The sequence below is a fragment of the Schistocerca serialis genome, chromosome 3 (assembly GCF_023864345.2).
Source record: "Schistocerca serialis cubense isolate TAMUIC-IGC-003099 chromosome 3, iqSchSeri2.2, whole genome shotgun sequence".
NCBI lineage: Eukaryota > Metazoa > Arthropoda > Insecta > Orthoptera > Acrididae > Schistocerca > Schistocerca serialis.
In genome coordinates, this window is record NC_064640.1 from 411,246,645 (window position 1) to 411,271,144 (window position 24,500).

Below are 24,500 nucleotides of genomic sequence, written 5' to 3' on the forward strand. Positions count from 1 at the left end.
GCACTGCTCAGGGTGCAAGCAGTGTGCAAGAAGTACATGGCCCTAGCACTGGAGAAGACACAACAGAAAGAGAAGAAATCAACAGTCAACACATTCTTCAGGGTCCTGCCATGGCTGTGAAGTGAAGAAACTGTCTGCAAAAGGCTGCAAAATGCTAGGTTCAGATATGTAGCTGTAAGGCTACGTAAATGGACAGGGGCTGCCAATACTTATCCTAGCTGTGTGGGTGGCTAAGCTTCAGTGGTGGTTGGCTGCAGACCAAGTCTTTGAGCTGAATACACTTTTGGTCTTCTAGGTGACAATGGAGTCTCACCCACTGGAGCTTGATCCCAAGCCTCAGGACTGTAAGTGCCAAGAAGAGAGGCCACGTAGGGAAATATTGCCGCAATCAGGTGATCTGTGTCAAACGTGTCAGTCGAGCCCAGAAGACCTACACTCATGTTCCCGCAGTGGTTGGCCGCAGCAATGCCTGTGATAAGACACAGAATGAGGAGGAGAAGGAGGAGGAGAAACAAGATAGACCAAGCATGCTCAGTAGGTGCTAATGGGAAGAAAACAAACCACACCATACACAAAAAACCCAAACATACTCATAACCAGAAAACCCACTGGCATCAAGCGAAGCCAAAATAAAAAAGCAAAACATAACAAACGGTGTATAAGAAATTGGTAGAAGAAGTGCAATATTCAACTACTGGAACAGCCCATCTTCCTCCATCTGAGGGGAGGACAAGGAGCAGCAGGAGGAATGCTCTCTAATATAGAAATAATTAGAATTTAGTTGAATTGAATGGTAAATAAACCAGGTGGAAAGAAAGGACTGACAATATGCTGCTTTATACATTAAGGACCAAATGTGATTCCATGTTCAGACAACCAGCCTATTCTCTTCCTCCTGTGCTGAGCAGAAAACAGGCTCCTAGCAAGGTGGTGTTTACTGTCATCCAGCTATTAAACAACTTGCAGCCCAATTGCAATGGGTGAGCACCACAACAGCCATAGGTCCCCCCCCCCCCCCCCCCCCTCTCTCTCTCTCTCTCTCTCTCTCTCTCTCTCTCTCTCTCTCTCTCTCTCTCTCTCTCTCTCTCTCTCTGTGTGTGTGTGTGTGTGTGTGTGTGTGTGTAGGGTGGGGGGGTTTGCACATCCATGCGTTCAAGCACCACAGTCAAGGGTAGTGTCCCCAAAGGCTTTAGTAATACCTTACATCTTACTAGGAGATGGATAAAAACTCATTTCTGGTTTACCACTCACAGATGAGAAAAGAAATTTTTGTCTACTTCTTTCAAAATTAAAATTTGCTTAAAAAATTTAATAATACCAGACAACATCTGTAATTAAAAAAAATGCAGCCATGTCTTCTCCCTATGATTTTGGACATACTGACTTCAAGAAGTGAAGTGAACAGTATGGCAATTGACATTGTAGGCCAAGTTGATACGAATTTTGACAGTGTGGTGTCCTATTTTCCTTTATTCATTTATCTCAGACAGTAATGACCAACTACTTCGGAATAAATTTGATCTGACTACATTGAACGTTAAATAAACTAAGTTATTTAAGCAGCATCTTGGACATAACATAGTTACTTAAAAACATGCAAGGACATTCTGCCTGAAACCATACCCAGACCTTTAATACTGGTATATTGTGTACAATGAAAACTGCAAAATCATCCAGAAATGTGCCTTGTGCTGGAACTACACAACCTATTTTATTAATAAAAATGGTAAAATTTATAGCATCACTCTCCTCCTCTATTCAACATAACAATCTTACAAATAACACATATAAATGAATAATGGGATGCAATGATTAGAAATTTAAGAAGATAACACAAGAAGAAGATTGTACCTACTATGTGTATCATGCCCATTAACTGAACTGAAACAGACTTATATGAAATGTTGAAAGTGTAAGGAAGCTTACTGTAGAGGGTCAAAGTATTCAATATGGACTGCCTTCCCTTAACCCACACTGGATGCTATTAATGAGGTTGCTGGTACCTATACTCCAAGAACAACAGTAGTTTATTACATAATGCAAGATTTTTTTCTTACAGAAGTTATTAATGCTATACCATGGTTACTAAAGGAGCAAGTGTCCCTTCTCTAGTTTGAGGAGGACTACCAGAATAGTTGGAAAACATTGGACACCTCATCTCTCTTTGGGTATTTTCTGGCAACAACCTTCCTCAATACAGTGGTTATAATCATATCAAAACAAAATGCTACTGACAAACTGTTGTAATAGCTCAGTGTATGCATGGGCCAGCATCAATGGAACTGTTTATCAAGTTCACTTCTTGTGACTGACACATTATTCACCATTCTGCACAGAACAAGACAGAGTCACTGCATCTGTGAGATCTGACACAATCTGCTTCCCACTAAGATAATACTGTGTGTCACTTTTAATGAAACACTTCTTTTACTATTACTGAATTTCTTTAGCTGCAGTCAGAGAGAGCTTTGAATTATAATTTCACTTTAATGATAATTATTAAATACATTCATAGATAACTGGTGTTCAACAAATTCTGGATTGAGGTCACTACATTGAGAAAGATTTGTCATGAGTTTTATAGACGATCATCCCAACACATTAAAGCTATATCATTCGTCAATGATACACACACTAATTTTATTGTGCTCTTTACCATTTGAATACTGTGACCTTACCTATAATTGTTCAGCAGCCGTTCCAGAGGTATGAAACACTGCAAATTTTTATCTTCTGGAAGAGGCACAAATGTCCCTAAAATTAAAAAAGAAACTGTTAGTGAAAATGTGGCGCGTGCGCGCGCGCGCACACACACACACACACACACACACACACACACACACACACACACACACACACACACTGCTATTTATAAAAAATAGGCTGTCCACACTTCTGTCAACAAATGAAATTAACATATTGTATGGAAAGCAATGAGTTCCAATCACCACACAGAAGTAGGTCAAGTATCTGCAGCAGAAGGCGTCAGAGAACTCTTGTGTGCCATGTACGTAAGCATGCACGAAAAAGGACTGTGTCATATTTGTAGAGAAAAGAAATAATACTGGAAGCATATTGGGAATATACGAAAATCAGAATACAGACCAATTTTTACCATAAGTTTCAATCTTTAAGGGGAGTTGGAACACCCTATCCTGACAATGTTAAATTTAGTGACTTGGTTTCCCTGTATTTCAGGAACCACAGTAGCCATTGACTTGAAACTTTTACAGAACATTAAACTGTAAGTTCCAAGTCTACTGAACTACAATAATTGCATTTCAGCCACAGCTTTCAGAAATACAATATTTTAATTACATGGTTAAATTTTCTGTACTTTTTTGTATGTTATCCTAAATAATTTTAATTATACATAACATTATGTTGTTCTTTTAGTTCAGTAAACTCAGGATATGTATGTTATTACTCCCTGAAAATTTGAATACTCTACTCGAAGTGGTTTCTGAGATTTAGGCACAAATCCAACAGAAAATGTAGATTTACAGGAGCGGCTTCTAAAGTTTCAATCATTTAATATATGCTTAATTTTTTATTTTTAGTCATCCGGAAGCACCCTGCACCATACTATATATCATCCTCTTGATTTTAGTGGGCAACTGTGCTGCATACTCTGCTTTATCAATGCGAACCTTGTCCATCCGTTCAAGTTCTCTGATGCAGTTTGCTCCATGATTAATTCCCATATGCTGTAGCACTTTCACCCTACCAATGTTGCCACCCTTAAAAGCAATAACAGCATCACTGACCCCCCCCCCCCCCCACTTTAGTGTCTTCATTCCAACAAAAACATTTTATGGTAAGCGAGTCCATATAAGATTATTGAACAGCCCATTGGGATTTTGAGTCTGATCATGCAGACACTTCTTCAGTAATTCAGGATTTGCCAGGTATCTGTAAATAGGTTTTATGATATCCATGACTGCTGCTGGGATGGAATTTTTATGGCTGTATGAACTGTTTGAGTACTGGGCATTGTGGCAATTGCACTATGAATCAGGTCCAGGAGGGCAAAGGTGTTGTACTGGTTTTTCATCAGTTGACACAGTCTGTGGAAGAAGGTTGCCTATCTGCCTGCTTTATTTTCAACAAATCCTCAGTATTATTTCTAATAGTCATCCCATAATACTGCTGTAGCTCATCAATCATTTTGTCTGTAAGCCTGCGTCTTATGGTTTCACCATCAGAAATTTTCTTGTCTCTCAAACTTTGTTTCAACTTCCTCAACCTGGTGCCCACCCTCATCTGGACATGACCAGCGCATTTCAGTTGTGTGATAATCTTCTCACCATAAGGCTGAATGGCTACTACACTGTTATATGCTTTTGAGTCTCCACCACCTAAGAACTTAGTGTAACACACTCCTCTTTCATTCACAGATCGACTAAAAATTTCAATAGCTGCAGAGGCCTCCATACCACCACTAGTTCCTTTACAATTTGTCGCAGATATGCCCTTCTTCATTCCCTGATTTACACTTATAATAGTGTTTGGCTAAAATCCTGGAAATCTATTACCTTTCCAGTATCCATACTGGCCACTGTAGCAACAGAATTCTTAGAACTGTAGCTGTGCTTCTGCCAAGTGCCATCAAAAACTACTGGTATGTCAGTCATACCATCATTTATTTCAACAGCTTCATTTGCAGCACCCTTCATCGACTCAAATGCAACAGATTCCACAGCAGCTCCAATAAATCCTGCACACTTGTAGATTTTAAAAGATGCGGCGTGGCATATTCATCACAGCACACATTGTTTCTGCTGCAGTGTGTCCTTTGCCAATAGCTCTCAATCCATAAAACCACCTAACATTTACTTCACAATAATTATCTTCACACTTATCAGAATTTCAAAATGAATGAGTATATTTACAACTGGCACAATTAATGATAAGTTTCCTGGCTAGTCCATTTGATACCTCACTGTCTTCATGTAAACTAACTGGCCCTCCAGACATTTTACAACACACACACATTCACCTAACATCCTCTTTAGGATGTGTAAATCATCATCAGAATATAACCTAAAACATTTAATTTTTATCTTCAAAGCACTAATGGGTGTTTCTCTAAATACTGACAAGTTTGCCTGTAACTTCATACACCACATGTTGAACACAATGTTTCCCTTTATTCGAAAAACACTTCGTTTTGGCGCCATACTTTACTTTTTGAGAGGTTTACCAATCTATTTGTCACTTTTCCTTGGAAAAATGTTAGCACTTCAACATACAATGTGTGTTTATACTATGAAATGATACGATACAGTGCTATCAATACAACCTTTATAACACAGCAATCCACAGCCCTGTATATAAAAAATTACCAATTTTATTACATCTTGAAGTAATGCACATAAAAATTTTAACATTTTCAAGCGGTGTAGATTATATAAAAAAAATAAAGTACTTCTCACATGAGTTTGTTACATATATTTTATTTGGAAAATTGCAAATTTTATAATGAGATAATTATCCGAAAATGTGGAAAATTTTTTTTTCCCCTTCTAACTCCCCTTAATATCCTTAAATCCCTTATATGCACCTTAGTTTCACTTGGGGATCAAACTGCTCACTTGCCTTTTGGCGACTCATGAATAGGTCATTGGCAGCTCAGCTACTGATTCATATAAAGTCAACTGTGAGAGGGATCAAAAACCTATTTGTTTGCACACATCTGACGTCATGACGACACTTGATGGCTAGTGGCCGCTCACCAACCTCAGTACTGAGGCTGGGTAAGGGGAGCTTGTACCATGACCAACAGTCACCGAAGTATTACCCTTTCAGTAGGCTGAGTCTAAAATCTGTGGGTGCAAAGATCCTGTTGTACCATACACATTGCAGCCATAGTCAAAACAAGGATTTATAAAATTAGAGCTATAGGTGGTGTTTACTCTGAACCCCAGCCCACCAATCTGCACCAACTTTTGAAATTTGGATGCTACTTTCAGAGCTCTTCCTTTAGGATTCTCAAATGTAGCAGCCAAATAAAAGTGTAGTCAAATAACCCATACAAAGTTGAATGCTTGATATGCTCCTTAGGTGCAGGTCAATTACAACAGAAAATCTGCATGAGAGATTGAAACTGATACACACATTTTTGTATGCAGGAAAGTTAATGTGAGTATTCTCAGTCCATCTGTACACTCTCTCAAGTATTCCTGCAGATGAGATGTGGTTACTGCACACATTTGTCAGCGTTCAAGAAGGCATTTACTGTATGCAAAATATCATTAAAAGTCACTGAGAGGACACCTTTCTGTAGAATAAAAAGAAGGGTATTGTTCCCAATGTACCTATAAAGCGACGATTGGGATTTAACATCCCAATGGTGATGAGTTAAGTAGAGACGGAGAATGAGCTTACGCTGGGGAAGATGGTGAAAGAAACTGAACTGTTTTCTGAGCGAAGGAATCATTCTGGTATTTACCTTGAGAGATTTAAGGACACCACAAAAAACAAACTTGGATGGCCAAACTCAGATGCAACGACTATCTCCTCATATGTCAATCCAACATCAATGCACTGTTGTTGTGATAACAAAGTTATAATTTGTCAAGGAAGAATGTAATAAAATGGAGTGCCATTTCATGGAATCCTGGACGTGGTGCCAATAAAACTGACAGCCCCTCAGAATTCTAAGCCCGACAATTTATATGATCTGACGACATTGCAAGACATGAAAATCTATGCAGGAAGTGCTGTCTTCCCCTCAAGTTATTGTAGAGCTGTACCTTCTTGTGGTCTAGTGCTAAACTTTCTGCACTGTGAATGTAAGGTCATAAGTTTTGAGTTCATGAGTTTCAGTACCTTTAGGTTAACTTCATAAGAACAAATTAATTGCCAAGCCCTAACAAAGACATCTTCTCAAGCAAAGATGAGTGTGAACAGGTAATACGAGGGTTGGAACTTTAATAGTGGCAACTAATTATTTACAGCTCGTACAAAATAGATGTGTGTTTCAAAGTTTAAGTGACTTTCAAAGTAGTCACCAACATTGTGTATAACATGTTGCCAGCGATGTGGAAGTCATAGGATACTCTTAGCAGCGCCAGTTGTGTTGACATATCGGCGCAGCCTATTGCTCGAATTTACAGCAGATCTGAAGCGAATGCCGTGCAGTGTTTCCTTGAGTTTAGAAATCGAGGTGAACTCGTGAGGGCTTAAGTCAGGGGAGTGCAGTACGTGGTATAGCACTTAGCAGCCCCACCAGTCAAACAAATCAGTAACAGCTTGCACTGTACGTGCTTGAGCATTGTCCTGCAAAATGATGGTCAGGTCCCGCAGAAAGTGTCATCACTTTTGTTTCTATGCTGTTCATTTTTGGAACACAACCTATGACCAGCTCAGAGACAGAAGCGAGGACACTTTCTGCAAGATCTGACCATCATTTTGCAGGACAATGCTCAAGCATGTACAGTGCAAGCTGTTACTGATTTGTTTGACTGATGGGGCTGCTAAATGCTATACCACCTACTGTACTCCCCTGACCTAAGCCCTTGTAAGTTCAACTCTATTTCTAAACTGAAGGAAACACTTCAGGGCATTTGCTTCAGAACTGCTGCAAATTCATTGGGCAATAGACCACGCCGCTCTAACTGTCGATACAACTGGCATTGCTAAGAGTATCCTATGACTTCCACATTGCTGGCAATGGGTTATACACAATGCTGGTGACTATTATGAAGGTCAGTAAAACTTTGAAACGCGTATCTATTTTGTACGATCTGTAAATAAGTAGTTGCCACTACTGAAGTTCCAACCCTCGTACTTTGCACCTGATGGCAGAAAAAGGATGTTGCATAGTACAAACTGTTCATCAGGGATGTGTCCATTGGAGCGGGCATTTGTTGCCAATAACTGAGGTGCCCTTCAATCACAGTATCAGATAATGACCAGAAAAACAGCATTGTGTGTTACTACTGCATGATAAAGCCCTTCTGCACTTGACTGATTTCACAAAAGAACCTATCAATAAAATTCCTTTCCTGACAAAAGAGTACTTTGAACCTGGCTTGACGACATCGTCAACTCTGAACCATTTCATTTCTAGAAGTGTTGAATCTGCCAACTACCTGAGCACTGTCAGATTGTTTGAAATAATATGGAAAGATTTTTCTTAATGATGAACTTCTCTCGTGTGTAGTGTTGTGCTCAATAAACTAATGAAAAATGCTATAAAAATACGCAATGCATAAACACACAGAGGTTAAACTGATGTTCCTCTAGATTAAAACCAACAACTGTATCAACGAGGCGAATCATGCGAAACAGAACTTCAACTACCTTTCAGAAAGTAGAAAAAAAAGCACTAAAATTTCAGGTATGGCGTTTTCTGTTTTGCTGGATTCTGAGGGGGCTTTTGACGACGTAACTTCCAAATCCATGGTGAAAGCTACAGAAGTGCAAGGTTATCAAGGCCACTATACAGGGTGTTAAAAAGAAAAGTGTTGAATACTTTAAGAAGTGGTAGTACTCATCGAAACAAGAAAAATAAGTCCAATAAACATGTGTCCAGAAACGCATACTTTCTGAGATAAACACGTATTTATAGGAAGGACTGGATAAGGTTTGGTTGTGGATATTAGCATAGTCGTTGCACTGGCGCTCCACCAAACGTGTCAGCAGTACTCCACCTACTATTAAGTGATTTGCAATCAGTTGCACGGTTGGAGTAGTGTTGTAGGCTACATTAGTTTACGTTGTGTTTGTGTGCCTTATTGTACAGTACTATCATCCCTGATTAACTATCATGCCATTTTACCTTCTTCCAAATGTGAATTCACTTGTGCTTACTGTTATTGAACTGTTTGTACAAATGGTGTAGTACAGTTACAATTTATCTCTTCTACCACTTGTTAGCAATGGAAGCCTACATCTTGACAAGTGAAATGGCAGATATGACATTCTGCTAAGGTTTAGGAAATGGATGCAGCCTGCGAGCCCGTGCCACCTATGTTGAAAGATATCCACAAAGCAGAGTGCCCTCTGATAAGCTGTTCAGCAGACTTTTCCAACGTCTGAGAGAGAAAGGCACCCTTGCACCTCTGAGGGCTGACAGTGGAAGGCCCTGTACAGTCCACATGCCTGACATTGAAGAGCATGTGCAATGTTCCGTGGAAGAAGGCCCTGGGACCACTGTGAGACGATTAGCAGCAGCAGGAGGCGTGTCTCGCACTCTATCTGGAGGGTACTTCGTGAACAATTGCTGTACCCTTATCGTCTGCAGTGCGTTCAGGCTCTAAGGCCACAGGATCATCATGGCAGATGGCAGTTCTGTCAATGGCCGTTGCAGAAGTGTGCCGCAGACCCACTGTTCACATCCAAGATTTTATTTACCAGTGAGACAGGGTTCACAAGAGATGGTGTTGTGAATTTCCATAACTAGCCTGTATGGGCAGATGCAAATCCTCAAGCAATTCAGGAAAGAGGGCACCAACACCAATTCTCAATCAATGTATGGGCAGACATGCTTGGCAATAGATTAATAGGGGCATACGTGCTACCATGAAGACTAACTGGAATGCAATATCTGGACTTTCTTATTAATGTATTGCCTACCTTGCTTTTGGTTGGGCTACTGCAGCGACAAATATAAATGTGGTTCATGCATGACGGTGCACCAGCACACTTTCATCACAATGTGCGCGAACATCTGATGCAGACATTACAGGACCGCTGTGGGTTTTTTTTTTTTTAAGCACTCTGTATATGTAGGTTCATTGTGATCATGCTGAGTAGAAGAGAGGTCGAAGCCACGGTGACGGATGTGAAAATGGTGATTATAGCAACATCAGAGGACGTCCACATGGTGGGGTTTTGTCCTCACAACTGTGGAGCCAATTGCTGAATGAACTCATTAATCAGTTAAATGCTAGAAGTTACTTTTGCCAAGAGTAAATGCATTCTGAACATTGTGCAAAACTGGTGTAGGAAACAAGATCTAAGGGTTAGAAACAGGAAAATTGTTGTAATGCTGTTCAAATGGAAGCATATCCAGGACATGTACTGGCATCTTAGGCTCTCCGATGAAATTTTACCAGTGGAGGGGGTAGTGAAGTATCCAGGAGTAAGCCTGGATGCAAAACTAATATGGACCTCTCACATAAAGAACAAAATATGACGCAAGGCAAAAAGCACTCATGTGCAATGGAAGGGCCTGTTGATAGAACTAGGGTCTAAGTCCCAGCTTTGTGAAAAATCAATGCACTCCGTGTTTTTTTTCCATCTTGTTATTCCCAAAAATAGTTCCTAATTGTTTCTACAGCATGCGTATTAATTCTGTATGGGCTTTGATATCCTTTATTCAGAGCTGTGTACAGCAATACAATGAATTCATGCTTAAAACATTGTCTGTATATCCTTTGGGTGGCTTAACTTTTAAAGAGTACACTGTCCTGAAGCAGCTCGTTATCATACTGCATTCGTTTATTATTTTTGACTGGCACTTAACAATCTGTCAACTATTATTACCTGTTATTTACCAAGGTAAAAAGATACAGAAGGTCTGACTGAGCCGTTTTACCCATTTAGTCTGCACGCTGCCTTCACATCAGATTAATTTCCACACTGGCTTTTCACGAGTTATTTTGTAATTGTAGAATTTCTTGTTTCTTACACTTCAATTTTATTTCTTAATGGAACTACTGCTGTGTCTAGTATCCATTTATTTTGTAGATTTTTGTGGGCAGAAGACATACAGCCAGGTATCACAGTTTCTTCTGGTGTACTGTCTACTATGCCACTTTCCTTTTACATGTATTCTTTACTGGTGTTTTGTGTTACTTTGGATAGATATTTCAACCAACTAGGAATTAAACAAAGAGTAGCTCCTGCTTTTAGAGATCGTCTCTCTTTTGGAAATTCAACTAGTTTACTGTTGATTATAAACAACTGTGCTCTTATTATCAATCCCTTTGTGAAACGTGAATTACCCACAAAACAATTTAAAGTCAGATCTCTCCTTTCAATTGAATTTCTATTGCCCATTTTAAAATACTTTCTCTGAAGTCACACCTGTATGCTGGAATTTGCAAGACTTTGTCATTCTTCTCCTCTTTTAAGTGTTAATAACTACAATTCTGAACACTTCTACCTCACCATAGCTTTCACCTATTCAAATGTCACACACAATACCGTAAGCAAAAATTACAATAATCAACATAGAATTTCAACAGAAACCACAAAAAAGCAGAATTGTACCTACTTGAGTGAGGGGACACTGCTGTTAGTAGTTTACAGGAATCTTGACTTGTTACACTACACTACTTATGTTTATGTACAGCAAGACACCGTATTTACTTTTTTTCTACTTACTACAGTATCTTTTTAAGATAGAAATATATTTTTCATTGCCCTGCTAGCATTACTAGCATTCCACAAAGTAAATGTTAAGAGTAGAGGATGAGGACACAGATGATCCCAATTTAAGAACTGAAGAAGAAAGACAATAATTACCTGGTTACTTCTGACAATTTCTGTAATCCAACATACTATGCATTCCTTCTTATAAAATAAAGTTTATTACACTATTCTTCACGCCTCTTATTCCCCTTAATACTGCAAATGAAGTACTTTACAATGACTGCATTTCATTGCCTTACAAAAAATCTAAAGGAACATTACATAGAATTTATTTATCACATAACAACTTACACTTGTCTGCAGAAAAGTCAGCAAGATATGGCTGAATCACATTCAACAACTTGCAAAGGCTTGGCCATATCTGTCTTCTGGTCGCAAATGCTTCTTCCCGTAGCACTTCACTTTCTAAATGAATCCAATCCAATGTGAGTTTGACTGGAACAATGAAACCAGGAAATCAGAAACTGCATTTCTGTCTACTACTGTTTAACATAAAAAAGAAGAAGAATCTCTCTCTCTCTGAGAGAGAGAGAGAGAGGGGGGGGGGGGGGGGGGAGAGAGAGAGAGAGAGAGAGAGAGAGAGAGAGAGAGAGAGAGAGAGAGAGAGAGAGAGAGAGTCATGAGGACCATGAACTGAACCAGTACCTTATTATGCATTTTTGTTCACATTACTCTACATACGGGCTTCTCTGTTTCGCCATTCCCTTCCCTATTGCATGTTACAAACACAAAATAATGCCACTGATATTTACATTGAATTGCATTAATGTTAAGATACACACTGTCCCAAACCTTAAGCGTCTGAGCTGTCCACAAGGAACATAAATTGAGTACTTCCTAAAAAAGGACTACTAGTATGAAATGAATATTTATATTTTTTAACGTAGATAACTTACACCTTGTGGTGACAACTTCATATCATAGAAAGTATTGGAAGTGATGACCACCAGTCTCATTGCATGCATTACAACTGTGCATAAAATTTTGGTGCACACACAAATATCCCTGTTATCTGATGACCAATGAGCTAGGCAACTAAGACACTACCAAACAGATCCTCTTGTTTCTCCTGGGATTTTATAAAACAACAATTTATGCAACGCCACAGAAAAAAATACCTATGAGTCACATCTGGTAATTGTGCTGGCTGTGGGACAACTTCCCTTTCCGCTCTATGATAGTAGCTGATATTAACTTCCACTGGAAACTGAACAGCAGACTGGGATGGTGCACCATCATGATGAAACAATACCTTTTTTTAGAAAACAAGATGTATAGTCTCCAACAACTGTGGCAGCCAGTACATCTAGACTGAACACAAGGTAACATCCACCATACACACAGAATACTAGAAAATAAGATCCTATTATTTGATCTTTTACAATTGGGATCCACAACTTAAAAGAGAATCACACAAGGACTTTCATCACTCCAGACATGGCTACTGCAACAGTTGAATTCTCTATTTCAGTTGGAAGACGCCTTGTACAGGAACAAAAGAAACTATGACCTTCGGCATTACAGTACTGAATTCATTAATCCATTGACAGAACTGAACCCTAAGTACAACAGCATTTGGTCTCATTGCTTGTACCTGTTTATCAGAGGGGTTCTTCTCCAGCAGTTCTCTCAGCACTTCATTACTCAAAAGCATGCATTTCACTGGTAAGTTAAGGAATGCTTTATTGATGACTTTTTCCACACAATCCAAGACAGGTGCGCGGCATTGTTCCATTGAAACATTTCCGAGATTTCTAGGTTGAAATTTCAAATTTGCCTGAAACAGATCTGGCTGCATATGAGAGCATTTCCTTTACAAGTTTTTATGGCCACCACTGTACTTTTTTGAGTTTCATGTCACTTCTCAGTGATTATTTCAAGTTCAGCTAGGATATACAGTTTTATCAACAATTCTCTGAGTTATAAGCTCCTTTGTTTTCATGTGAATGATGCATTCGCAGCTATGTAACGAATTCTCCCATGCATGTCATACACGAAGCCTGATAGTGCAATGGGAAATGAACCCTGACTCCAAGAAGCCACAGGCAGTAGCAAAAGTTTATCAGGTGGTAAGAATCCCTCAGATAGCCGAGATCAAGCATGAAACATTACAATTCAAGTCAGTCAGAACCATTTTCCATAGGGCACAGATAATCACTGCACCTTTGAGTATTTCATAGACTTAGTAGTCCCTCAACTTACAAGCACAAGTGTATCAGGACACAGGTGTAATAAAATATACCCTCTGGATGTCAAAAGAAAGTCCTATTATCCATAATGCAGGGCTACATTGTAAAGCCATACTGTATGCCACTATAGCCACATGACTTTATATAATCCTTCAAGTCTGAGGATTACTACTCTCCATGAGTCTTAATACTGGCTGGACTGAGCTGCTGAACATGAATGAGGTTATTAACGAGTCATGTGGTCCAAGTGAATGAAAGAGACTGATTAATAGCAGAAGACATTTAAGCTAGTAGAACTGTTCTTGCTACTAAGGTGGTATGAGTTTCATATCCTTCATCATAGATAAGAGTTCATCTCCACCTGTTGCTCAATGAAGACAGCAAAACAGAGACTACAGAAAGTTGGGTTGGACTGTCCATCAAAAGCCGGAACCAGTCAATAAACTAATTTCACTGCAACAGTAATTTCTATTAAAACATGCACTTGGCCTGTGCCAAAATCAAAATTATAAAAAGCTGAATTTGGAATTACCTGTGTCTGAATGTACTGAAGATAAAGAGATTGAAATTATGAATCATGTACTCTGCTTTTCTACTGCGCACGCTTTCTGTAAAAGTAAAATGTACTCCAATGCAAAATATTACAAGGAAAGGGAGTATGGAGGCCAATACACATTTTATATCAATGGAACATCGTGTTACAAAATATAAATGTCCGGTCAAATGCTGGCGAGTCCCCAGCAGACTGAAATTAGACATTATTTATCAAACTGCCCAATGAAAGTGACATTTTCTGTGTATACTGCTTGAGCATTTAGTGATGGTGTCATTAAGCAGACACCAAAATGCAGAAATACAAAAAATTGTCTCTTGACACTTATCAAAAATCGTGTCAGTTATAAGTAGCCTCTCTTGTTTTTGGAAACTACATGTTTAATGTCATCTCATTTGGGTCAATGTGGGGAATATGCTGACTTGGCATGAAAAGAACCCATGGGCAGTAATGGTAGCTCAGGAAGTGCTCTGGAGGCAACTGTGACTAACCAACAAATACTATATCAACTAAAATCACTCTTTCACCTTACACGAAGACAACACAATTGACTGTTCCCCAAAGGAGCACATTGCAAAATAATTTGTAAGAAAATGGCTCAGTACAATCATCTGTATCCGTCAACAAACAGATGAAATTCCCACCTAATCTTTCAGAACTCAAGTCTCTCAGAATTATGTAAGACTTTCCCAGGACACAGACCTGGCTGTACTAAATGCAAGAAGCCTTATTTCCTCCACAGGAGTTCTAAATCCACTGCAATATTGCATCCATTTACTGATTACGTTTTTATATTCACTTTACTGTGGGACTACAAGGCAGCTGGGAAGGACTGCATTGATCTGATGGGTCCATTGCACTATTTATATTTTTGCCAATATTAAAGCAGCTCGTGTTTTGTTATCATAATATTAAATATCTCAGATAGTAGATATAATACACAAAATTGCCAAAGATACAAAGCAGAGGATGAAGCAGAGCATACATGTGAATCAAGAACCCGTTCTCCAAAACACTGAGTCCTCAAAGAGGTTAGCCTGGCTTGCTGCTACATCTGTGGCAAATGTTCAACTGCTTGGTGATGTTATAAGTAATCTAAATCACATCACAAACACTATTTAAACACCAGTGCAGAACGACGAAAATAGATTGTTTTTTGCTGCATGAATCCATTCAGTTTTGGTGTTTCTTTTTCTAGCATCTAGACTGCAATTCATAGCTGTAAATTAATCTTAGTTGTTACAGATACCTAGCACTATGACATATACAATCACTTCCTGTCAGAGAGATTCTCCAGCTCAATACTATACAGGGTGTTACAAAAAGGTACAGCCAAACTTTCAAGAAACAATCCTCAAACACAAATAAAGATAAGATGTTATGTGGACATGTGTCCGAAAACGCTTAATTTCCATGTTAGAGCTCATTTTAGTTTCGTCAGTATGTACTGTACTTCCTCGATTCACCGCCAGTTGGCCCAATTGAAGGAAGGTAATGTTGACTTCGTTGCTTGTGTTGACATGTGACTCATTGCTCTACAGTACTAACATCAAGCATATCAATACGTAGTATCAACAGGTTAGTGTTCATCACGAACGTGGTTTTGCAGTCAGTGCAATGTTTACAAATGCGGAGTTGGCAGATGCCCATTTGATGTATGGATTAGCACAGGGCAATAGCCGTGGCACCGTATGTTTGTATCGAGACAGATTTCCAGAACGAAGGTGTCCCGACAGGAAGACATTCCAAGCAATTGATCGGCCTCTTCGGGAGCACGGAACATTCCAGCCAATGACTCGCGACTGGGGAAGACCTAGAATGACGAGGACACCTGCAATGGACGAGGCAATTCTTCGTGCAGTTGATGATAACCCTAATGTCAGCGTCAGAGAAGTTGCTGCTGTACAAGGTAACGTTGACCACGTCACTGTATGGAGAGTGCTATGGGAGAACCAGTTGTTTCCGTACCATGTACAACGTGTGCAGGCACTATCAGCAGCTGATTGGCCTCCACGGGTACACTTCTGCGAATGGTTCATCCAACAATGTGTCAATCCTCATTTCAGTGCAAATGTTCTCTTTATGGACGAGGCTTCATTCCAACGCGATCAAATTGTAAATTTTCACAATCAACATGTGTGGGCTGACGAGAATCCGCACGCAATTGTGCAATCACGTCATCAACACATATTTTCTGTGAACATTTGGGCAGGCATTGTTGGTGATGTCTTGATTGGGCCCCATGTTCTTCCACCTACGCTCAATCGAGCACATTATCATGATTTCATACGGGATACTCTACCTGTGCTGCTAGAACATGTGCCTTTACAAGTACGACACAACATGTGGTTCATGCACGATGGAGCTCCTGCACATTTCAGTCGAAGTGTTCGTATGCTTCTCAACAACAGATTCGATGACCGATGGATTGGTAGAGGTGGACCAATTCCATTGCCTCCACGCTCTCCTGACCTGAACCCTCTTGACTTTCAATTATGGGGGCATTTGAAAGCTCTCGTCTACGCAACCTCGGTACCAAATGTAGAGACTCCTCGTGCTCGTACTGTGGACGGCTGTGATACAATACGCCATTCTCCAGGGCTGCATCAGGGATTCCATGCGACGTAGGGTGGATACATGTATCCTCGCTAACGGAGGACATTTTGAACATTTCCTGTAACAAAGTATTTGAATTCACTCTGGTACGTTCTATTGCTGTGTGTTTCCATTCCATGATTAATGTGATTTGAAGAGAAGTAATAAAATGAGCTCTTACATGGAAAGTAAGTGTTTCTGGACACATGTCCACATAACATACTTTCTTTCTTTGTGTGTGAGGAATGTTTCCTGAAAGTTTGGCCATACCTTTTTGTAACACCCTGTATACTATAACTATATTTGCATTTGATGCTGCCACTTCTGTAACACATATCAGAATGACTGTGTTATTTTTTGGCATGTCAGGTGCAGAAACAGCTCCTGTACAAGTTTGTGCTACCACTACGAATACTTTTGTTAAACTGCATTTGCTTTTTGATCTTTCTATACAAGTGGAGAAGTAGTGCATTATTTATCTCTTTCGACATGCCCGGTCTCAAAAGTACTGAATGCAGTAGAGTGGGATGGAAATGTGCCGACAATGACTTGCCATTACACTGTGCTTGCAAACGCAGACTTGGGTGTCTCAGGGGGGGTGTGTGGTGCAGAGGAAATGCTTGGCAACACTATACTCTAATATGGGCCTTCGATGCATAAACATACAACTCAAGCTGCCCTGAGAGCCACAGAAATAGTGCTCAAACTATTCCGGAGAGAACCGGAGTTGTCAGCTCTTCAAACAACGTGGGGTTCTTACACCTTCTTCTTACAAGTTCACATGTAGCTGCAAGTAAAGTACTTATTTTCTCTGCATTGTGTACATAAAAAAAAGAAAAATTGGACAATTTCCTTACTCTCCGAAACCTTAAATTTATGCATGTTTGAAGTAAAATTGCAAATTGAGAGGCTGAATAGGCCAATTTCTACTTTAACAATTTTGCAGACAGTTAAAATGAAAAGTCGCCACTTCAGTTGAAATGTTAACTCAGAACTGTACAGCAAGCACAAATGGCTGCGTTGTCTTGATTTGAAAAGTCTTACATTGTTTTCCTTGTTTATTATTTGGAGGAGAACTACTGTGGACTAAACACGGTGTCTGTGTCATTCACTACACCCACGACAAAATTAGAAAACAAACTTTCTTTGGTCCATGTGAGTAATATTTTGAATCTGTCAAGTGTAGGCAATGTACACAGAGCTACCCAATTTGACAGTGAGTACAGGAGGTCCTTTGCATTACACAACCAATAAGTTACCACTAATAGGTATGTACTAAACCTAATTATTAACTGTATTTTTTTCTGTGTTGCACTGGAACTACTTCTCAGAGGACATGATGCAATTTAATCTTATTCTGATCTGCACTTTTTGTGCCTTGATTAATTTTAGTGCAGAATTAGACTCAGTATTAAAATGGCGTTTAAAAAAAGTAACAGTTTTCAAAGGCACCTTGAAAACCATCCATATTGTACTCCAATGCATGCGTCACATATGCCAAGCGGAAATTAGTGTGTGGAGCTTTTTGCTGTAATAGCTGACAAAACCAGTGATGTAGCATGTGTTTTCCAGACGTGTATAGTTAATAGGTACTTCATTAATGGAAGATCTGTTGAAATATTTTAGGATTTCACAACAACAGAAAAGTATGATGCCCAGTCTTTGGCAATGTACATAATAGAACAGATAAATCACTACAAACCAATCATGCAAACATATGATGGTGCAGCAGACACGAGTGATTTATCACAATGGGTGAAGGCTCTTGTTAAGTAAAAGTTTTCCAATGCTTCAAACATTCATAGTTACACTCACCAGTTGAATCTAATTATGCTTAAAGCTGCTTCGATTAATAAAAAAACGTGAATATTTATCACCAAATTTCAAGGAATTTCCAGCCTCTCTTCCGCATCTCCACAAAGAACAGCAAGTGTCAACAAAATAGTGTGAAAACAGCTGCCACATTCAGCGTCTACTCATTGGAATTTCCAATCAAGGAATGTCAACACTATTTTCTGATATAGGGAAGAAGATACGAAGTGCACAAATAAAATTAGCATTGGAGTAAAACAGTGTAATGAAAATACTATCCTACAAATATGCAGTTTAGAAATGATTTTGAAGGGTGAACAGCTCATTTTCTAGCTCTTTTTTTTTCATAAAATTATGATCCATGAGGATATTTTGTATAATCAGCTACTTACTTACTTACTAGGTTGGCCACACAAACTGTAGTTTGTTTTTGGCCTCGCCAGTCACCTTCCTCCATCTTCCTCTGTCCATGTAGTCGTTTCCAGCTAGTTGCATCTTACACATATCCTCTCTAATCCCATCAATCCATCTCAGGTGTGATCTTCCCCTCAGTCTGTTGCCTCTGATGTCTTCTTCCACCACATGCCTGGTGATTTGGCTTTCTCGCCACATTACATGCCTGTACCACTTCGGCCTCCTCTCTTCAATCACAGCCACTATGTTCAGCACTTGTACAACTCCTGCTATTCGCAGTTTTTCCTTTTTTCCAGTTGTCTCCATCCTTTACTTGCCCAAAAATCTGTCTCATAGCAGCATTCTCAAATGTGAGGCGTTTTTCATCTTCTGTGTCGCAGTCCAGATATATGCTCCGTATAGGATGACAGGTTATATTACTGTCCTGTAGATCCTTATCTTCGTGGATCCTGATAGAAACCAGGATTGCAGCAGTTTTCAGAGTGCAAACCTTGACCTATTTCCAGCCTGGGTTCTTGCTATTATTTCCTGGTCCATCTCATTCCTTTCACTGAGGAGTGCCCACAATATCTGAACTCTTTTACACTTTCAAAGATTTCACTACCTAAATCTAAAGGTCTGTCATCATCCTCTCTGCTCACAACAGCTATCAGATCTTCTACACATTCATCTTCAGGCCTGGTCTCACCATCTCTTCCATTAACACACTTGCCATCTGAACCAGATCTTGCTCATTCTGTGCTATTTATACATCATCCCCATAAGCCAGAGTGATTATTCTTCTATCCAGCTGTATTCCAGTATCCAGACTTATAAACTTGGTCAGTGCTCTTTCCAGAACTAGATTAAACAGAATGGGGGAGAAGCAGATGTCATGTTGCACAACAGCCTTCACCTCTAATTTCTCCAAAATCTTTCCATTCACTTTCACCACCCATGTTCTCTCTTGTATACATGGTTGTGTTATTCATTACTTTTCTAGAACCTGCACTCTTCCCAGTTCCTGCCATATTGCTTGCCTGTTCACATTATCATACACTTTTTGGAAATCCACAAAGGCAGTGGACATCTCTGTGAAATTCCCAGCTCTTTGGTAGCATTTATAGTTAGTCTCCCCCCCCATGAACCACAGACCTTGCCATTGGTGGGGAGGCTTGCATGCCTCAGTGACACAGATAGCCGTACCGTAGGTGCAACCACAACGGAGGGGTATCTCTTGAGAGGCCAGACAAACGTATGGTTCCTGAAGAGGGGCAGCAGCCTTTTCAGTAGTTGCAGGGGCAACAGTCTGGATGATTGACTGATCTGGCCTTGTAACATTAACCAAAACGGCCTTGCTGTACTGGTACTGCGAACAGCTGAAAGCAAGGGGAAACTACGGCTGTAATTTTTCCTCAGGGCATGCAGCTTTACTGCATGGATAAATGATGATGGCGTCCTCTTGGGTAAAATATTCTGGAGGTAAAATAGCCCCCCATTCGGATCTCCGGGCGGGGACTACTCAGGACGACGACATTATCAGGAGAAAGAAAACTGGCGTTCTACGGATCGGAGCATGAAATGTCAGATCCCTTAATCAGGCAGGTAGATTAGAAAATTTAAAAAGGGAAATGGATAGGTTAAAGTTAGATATAGTGGGAATTAGCAAAGTTCGGTGGCAGGAGGAACAAGACTTTTGGTCAGGTGAATACAGGGTTATAAATACAAAATCAAATAGGGGTAATGCAGGAGTAGGATTAATAATGAATAAAAAAATAGGAGTTTGGGTAAGCTACTACAAACAACATAGTGAACGCATTTTGGGGCCAAGATAGACATGAAGCCCACGCCTACAACAGTAGTACAAGTCTATATGCCAACTAGCTCTGCAGATGACGAAGAAATTGAAGAAATGTACGATGAGATAAAAGAAATTATTCAGATAGTGAAGGGAGAGGAAAATTTAATAGTCATGGGTGACTGGAATTCGACAGTAGGAAAAGGAAGAGAAGGAAACGTAGCAGGTGAATATGAATTGGGGGGGAAGAAATGAAAGAGGAAGCCGCCTGGTAGAATTTTGCACAGAGCACAACTTAAAATCATAGCTAACACTTGGTTCAAGAATCATAAAAGGAGGTTGTATACATGGAAGAAGCCTGGAGATACTGACAGGTTTCAGATAGATTATATAATGGTAAGACAAAGATTTAGAAACCAGGTTTTAAATTGTAAGACATTTCCAGGGGCAGATGTGGACTCTGACCACAATCTATTGGTTATAAACTGTAGATTAAAACTGAAGAAATTGCAAAAAGGTGGGAATTTGAGGAGATGGGACCTGGATAAACTGAAAGAACCAGAGGTTGTAAAGTGTTTCAGGAAGAGCATATAGGAACAATTGACAAGAATGGGGGAAAGAAATACAGTAGAAGAAGAATGGATAGCTTTGAGGGATGAAGTGGTGAAGGCAGCAGAGGATCAAGTAGGTAAAAAGATGAGGGCTACTAGAAATCCTTGTGTGACAGAAGAAATACTGAATTTAATTGATGAAAGGAGAAAATATAAAAATGCAGTAAATGAAGCAGGCAAAAAGGAATACAAACTTCTCAAAAATGAGTGACAGAAAGTGCAAAATGGCTAAGCAGGCATGGCTGGAGGACAAATGTAAGGATGTAGAGGCTTACCCCACTAGGGGTAAGATAGATACAGCCTACAGGAAAATTAAAGAGACCTTTGGAGAAAAGGTTCGCCGATGACATTGTAATTCTGTCAGAGACAGCAAAGGACTTGGAAGAGCAGTTGAACGGAATGGATAGTGTCTTGAAATGAGGGTATAAGATGAACATCAACAAAAGCAAAATGAGGATAACGGAATGTAGTCGAATTAAGTCAGGCGATGCTGAGGGAATTAGATTAGGAAATGAGACACTTAAAGTAGTACAGGAGTTTTGCTATTTGGGGAGCAAAGTAACTGATGATGGTCGAAGTAGAGAGGATATAAAATGTAGGATGGCAATAGCAAGGAAAGCGTTTCTAAAGAAGAAAAAATTGTTAACATCGAATATAGATTTAAAAGTCAGGAAGTCGTTTCTGAAAGTATTTGTATGGAGCGTAGCCATGTATGGAAGTGAAACATGGACGATAAATACACTCCTGGAAATTGAAATAAGAACACCGTGAATTCATTGTCCCAGGAAGGGGAAACTTTATTGACACATTCCTGGGGTCAGATATATCACATGACCACACTGACAGAACCACAGGCACATAGACACAGGCAACAGAGCATGCACAATGTCGGCACTAGTACAGTGTATATCCACCTTTCGCAGCAATGCAGGCTGCTATTCTCCCATGGAGACGATCGTAGAGATGCTGGATGTAGTCCTGTGGAACGGCTTGCCATGCCATTTCCACCTGGCGCCTCAGTTGGACCAGCGTTCGTGCTGGACGTGCAGACCGCGTGAGACGACGCTTCATCCAGTCCCAAACATGCTCAATGGGGGACAGATCCGGAGATCTTGCTGGCCAGGGTAGTTGACTTACACCTTCTAGAGCACGTTGGGTGGCACGGGACACATGCGGACGTGCATTGTCCTGTTGGAACAGCAAGTTCCCTTGCCGGTCTAGGAATGGTAGAACGATGGGTTCGATGACGGTTTGGATGTACCGTGCACTATTCAGTGTCCCCTCGACGATCACCAGTGGTGTACGGCCAGTGTAGGAGATCGCTCCCCGCACCATGATGCCGGGTGTTGGCCCTGTGTGCCTCGGTCGTATGCAGTTCTGATTGTGGCGCTCACCTGCACGGCGCCAAACACGCATACGACCATCATTGGCACCAAGGCCGAAGCGACTCTCATCGCTGAAGATGACACGTCTCCATTCGTCCCTCCATTCACGCCTGTCGTGACACCACTGGAGGCGGGCTGCACGATGTTGGGGCGTGAGCGGAAGACGGCCTAACGGTGTGCGGGACCGTAGCCCAGCTTCATGGAGATGGTTGCGAATGGTCCTCGCCGATACCCCAGGAGCAACAGTGTCCCTAATTTGCTGGGAAGTGGCGGTGCGGTCCCCTATGGCACTGCGTAGGATCCTACGGTCTTGGCGTGCATCCGTGCGTCGCTGCGGTCCGGTCTCAGGTCGACGGGCACGTGCACCTTCCGCCGACCACTGGCGACAACATCGATGTACTGTGGAGACCTCACGCCCCACGTGTTGAGCAATTCGGCGGTACGTCCACCCGGCCTCCCGCATGCCCACTATACGCCCTCGCTCAAAGTCCGTCAACTGCACATACGGTTCACATCCACGCTGTCGCGGCATGCTACCAGTGTTAAAGACTGCGATGGAGCTCCGTATGCCACGGCAAACTGGCTGACACTGACGGCGGCGGTGCACAAATGCTGCGCAGCTAGCGCCATTCGACGGCCAACACCGCGGTTCCTGGTGTGTCCGCTGTGCCGTGCGTGTGATCATTGCTTGTACAGCCCTCTCGCAGTGTCCGGAGCAAGTATGGTGGGTCTGACACACCGGTGTCAATGTGTTCTTTTTTCCATTTCCAGGAGTGTAGTTTCGACAAGAAGAGAATAGAAGCCTTTGAAATGTGGTGCTACAGAAGAATGCTGAAGATTAGATGGGTAGATCACGTAACTAATGAGGAAGTATTGAATAGGATTGGGGAGAAGAGGAGTTTGTGGCACAACTTGACAAGAAGAAGAGATCGGTTGGTAGGACATGTTCTCAGGCATCAAGGGATCACAAATTTAATATTGGAGGGCAGCGTGGAGGGTAAAAATCGTAGAGGGAGACCAAGAGATGAATACACTAAACAGATTCAGAAGGATGTAGGCTGCAGTAGGTACTGGGAGATGATGAAGCTTGCACAGGATAGAGTAGCATGGAGAGCTGCATCAAACCAGTATCAGGACTGAAGACCACAACAACAACATAGTTAGTTTATGGTTCATTTTCCCTTTCTAAACCCTGCTTGTTGGAATCCAAGTACCTCTTCAACGTACAGTGTTAGCCGCTTTAGCAACAACATGCTCAGGATCTTGCAAGTTGTTCATAGTAAGGTAAGCCTTCAACAGTTGCTGCATCTCATTGGGTTTCCTTTCTTTAATACTGGGCAGATGATAGACTGCTTCCATTCTGCCGTGATCCTTCCTTTGCTCCAAATTAAACTGATTAGATGGTATACTCTTTCTTGTAGGATCTCTCTATCAGCATTCTGCACGTATGTCATCTATTCCTGGTGCCTTTCCTCTCTTTAGCATTTTTATAGCTTCTCCTCCTCTTCCGTGCTCAGCAGTTCATTCCACAGAATTGTTACTGTTATCTTCTTCTTTTTCTTCTTCATCTGGTGCTGTTGATGGTGTTGTCTACATTCATGAGATTTTTGAAATAGTTCTTACATTCCTCCATAACTTTTGTTTGATCAGTTATTAATTGCCTTTGATAACTCCAATCCTCACGTTGTACCCAATCTTGAAGAACATGACTGTCTTGTAAAGTGTCTTGCATTGCCAACTGTTTGATCCTTTTCAGCCAGTGTTACCTTGCTGTTTATA

The 24,500-nt window shown here is 40.7% G+C and overlaps 1 protein-coding gene across 1 annotated transcript in view; it reads right to left on the minus strand.

Moving 5' to 3' along the window:
* Nucleotides 1–24,500, minus strand: part of LOC126470278 (nonsense-mediated mRNA decay factor SMG7-like) — a 212,297-nt gene that overhangs the window by 52,444 nt on the left and 135,353 nt on the right. Inside the window, exons 14-15 of the mRNA XM_050098027.1 lie at nt 11,677–11,820; nt 2,679–2,754 (exon numbers count right to left, since the gene is read on the minus strand). Coding sequence (XP_049953984.1) covers nt 2,679–2,754; nt 11,677–11,820 — 220 coding nt within the window. The remainder of the gene's footprint in view (nt 1–2,678; nt 2,755–11,676; nt 11,821–24,500) is intronic.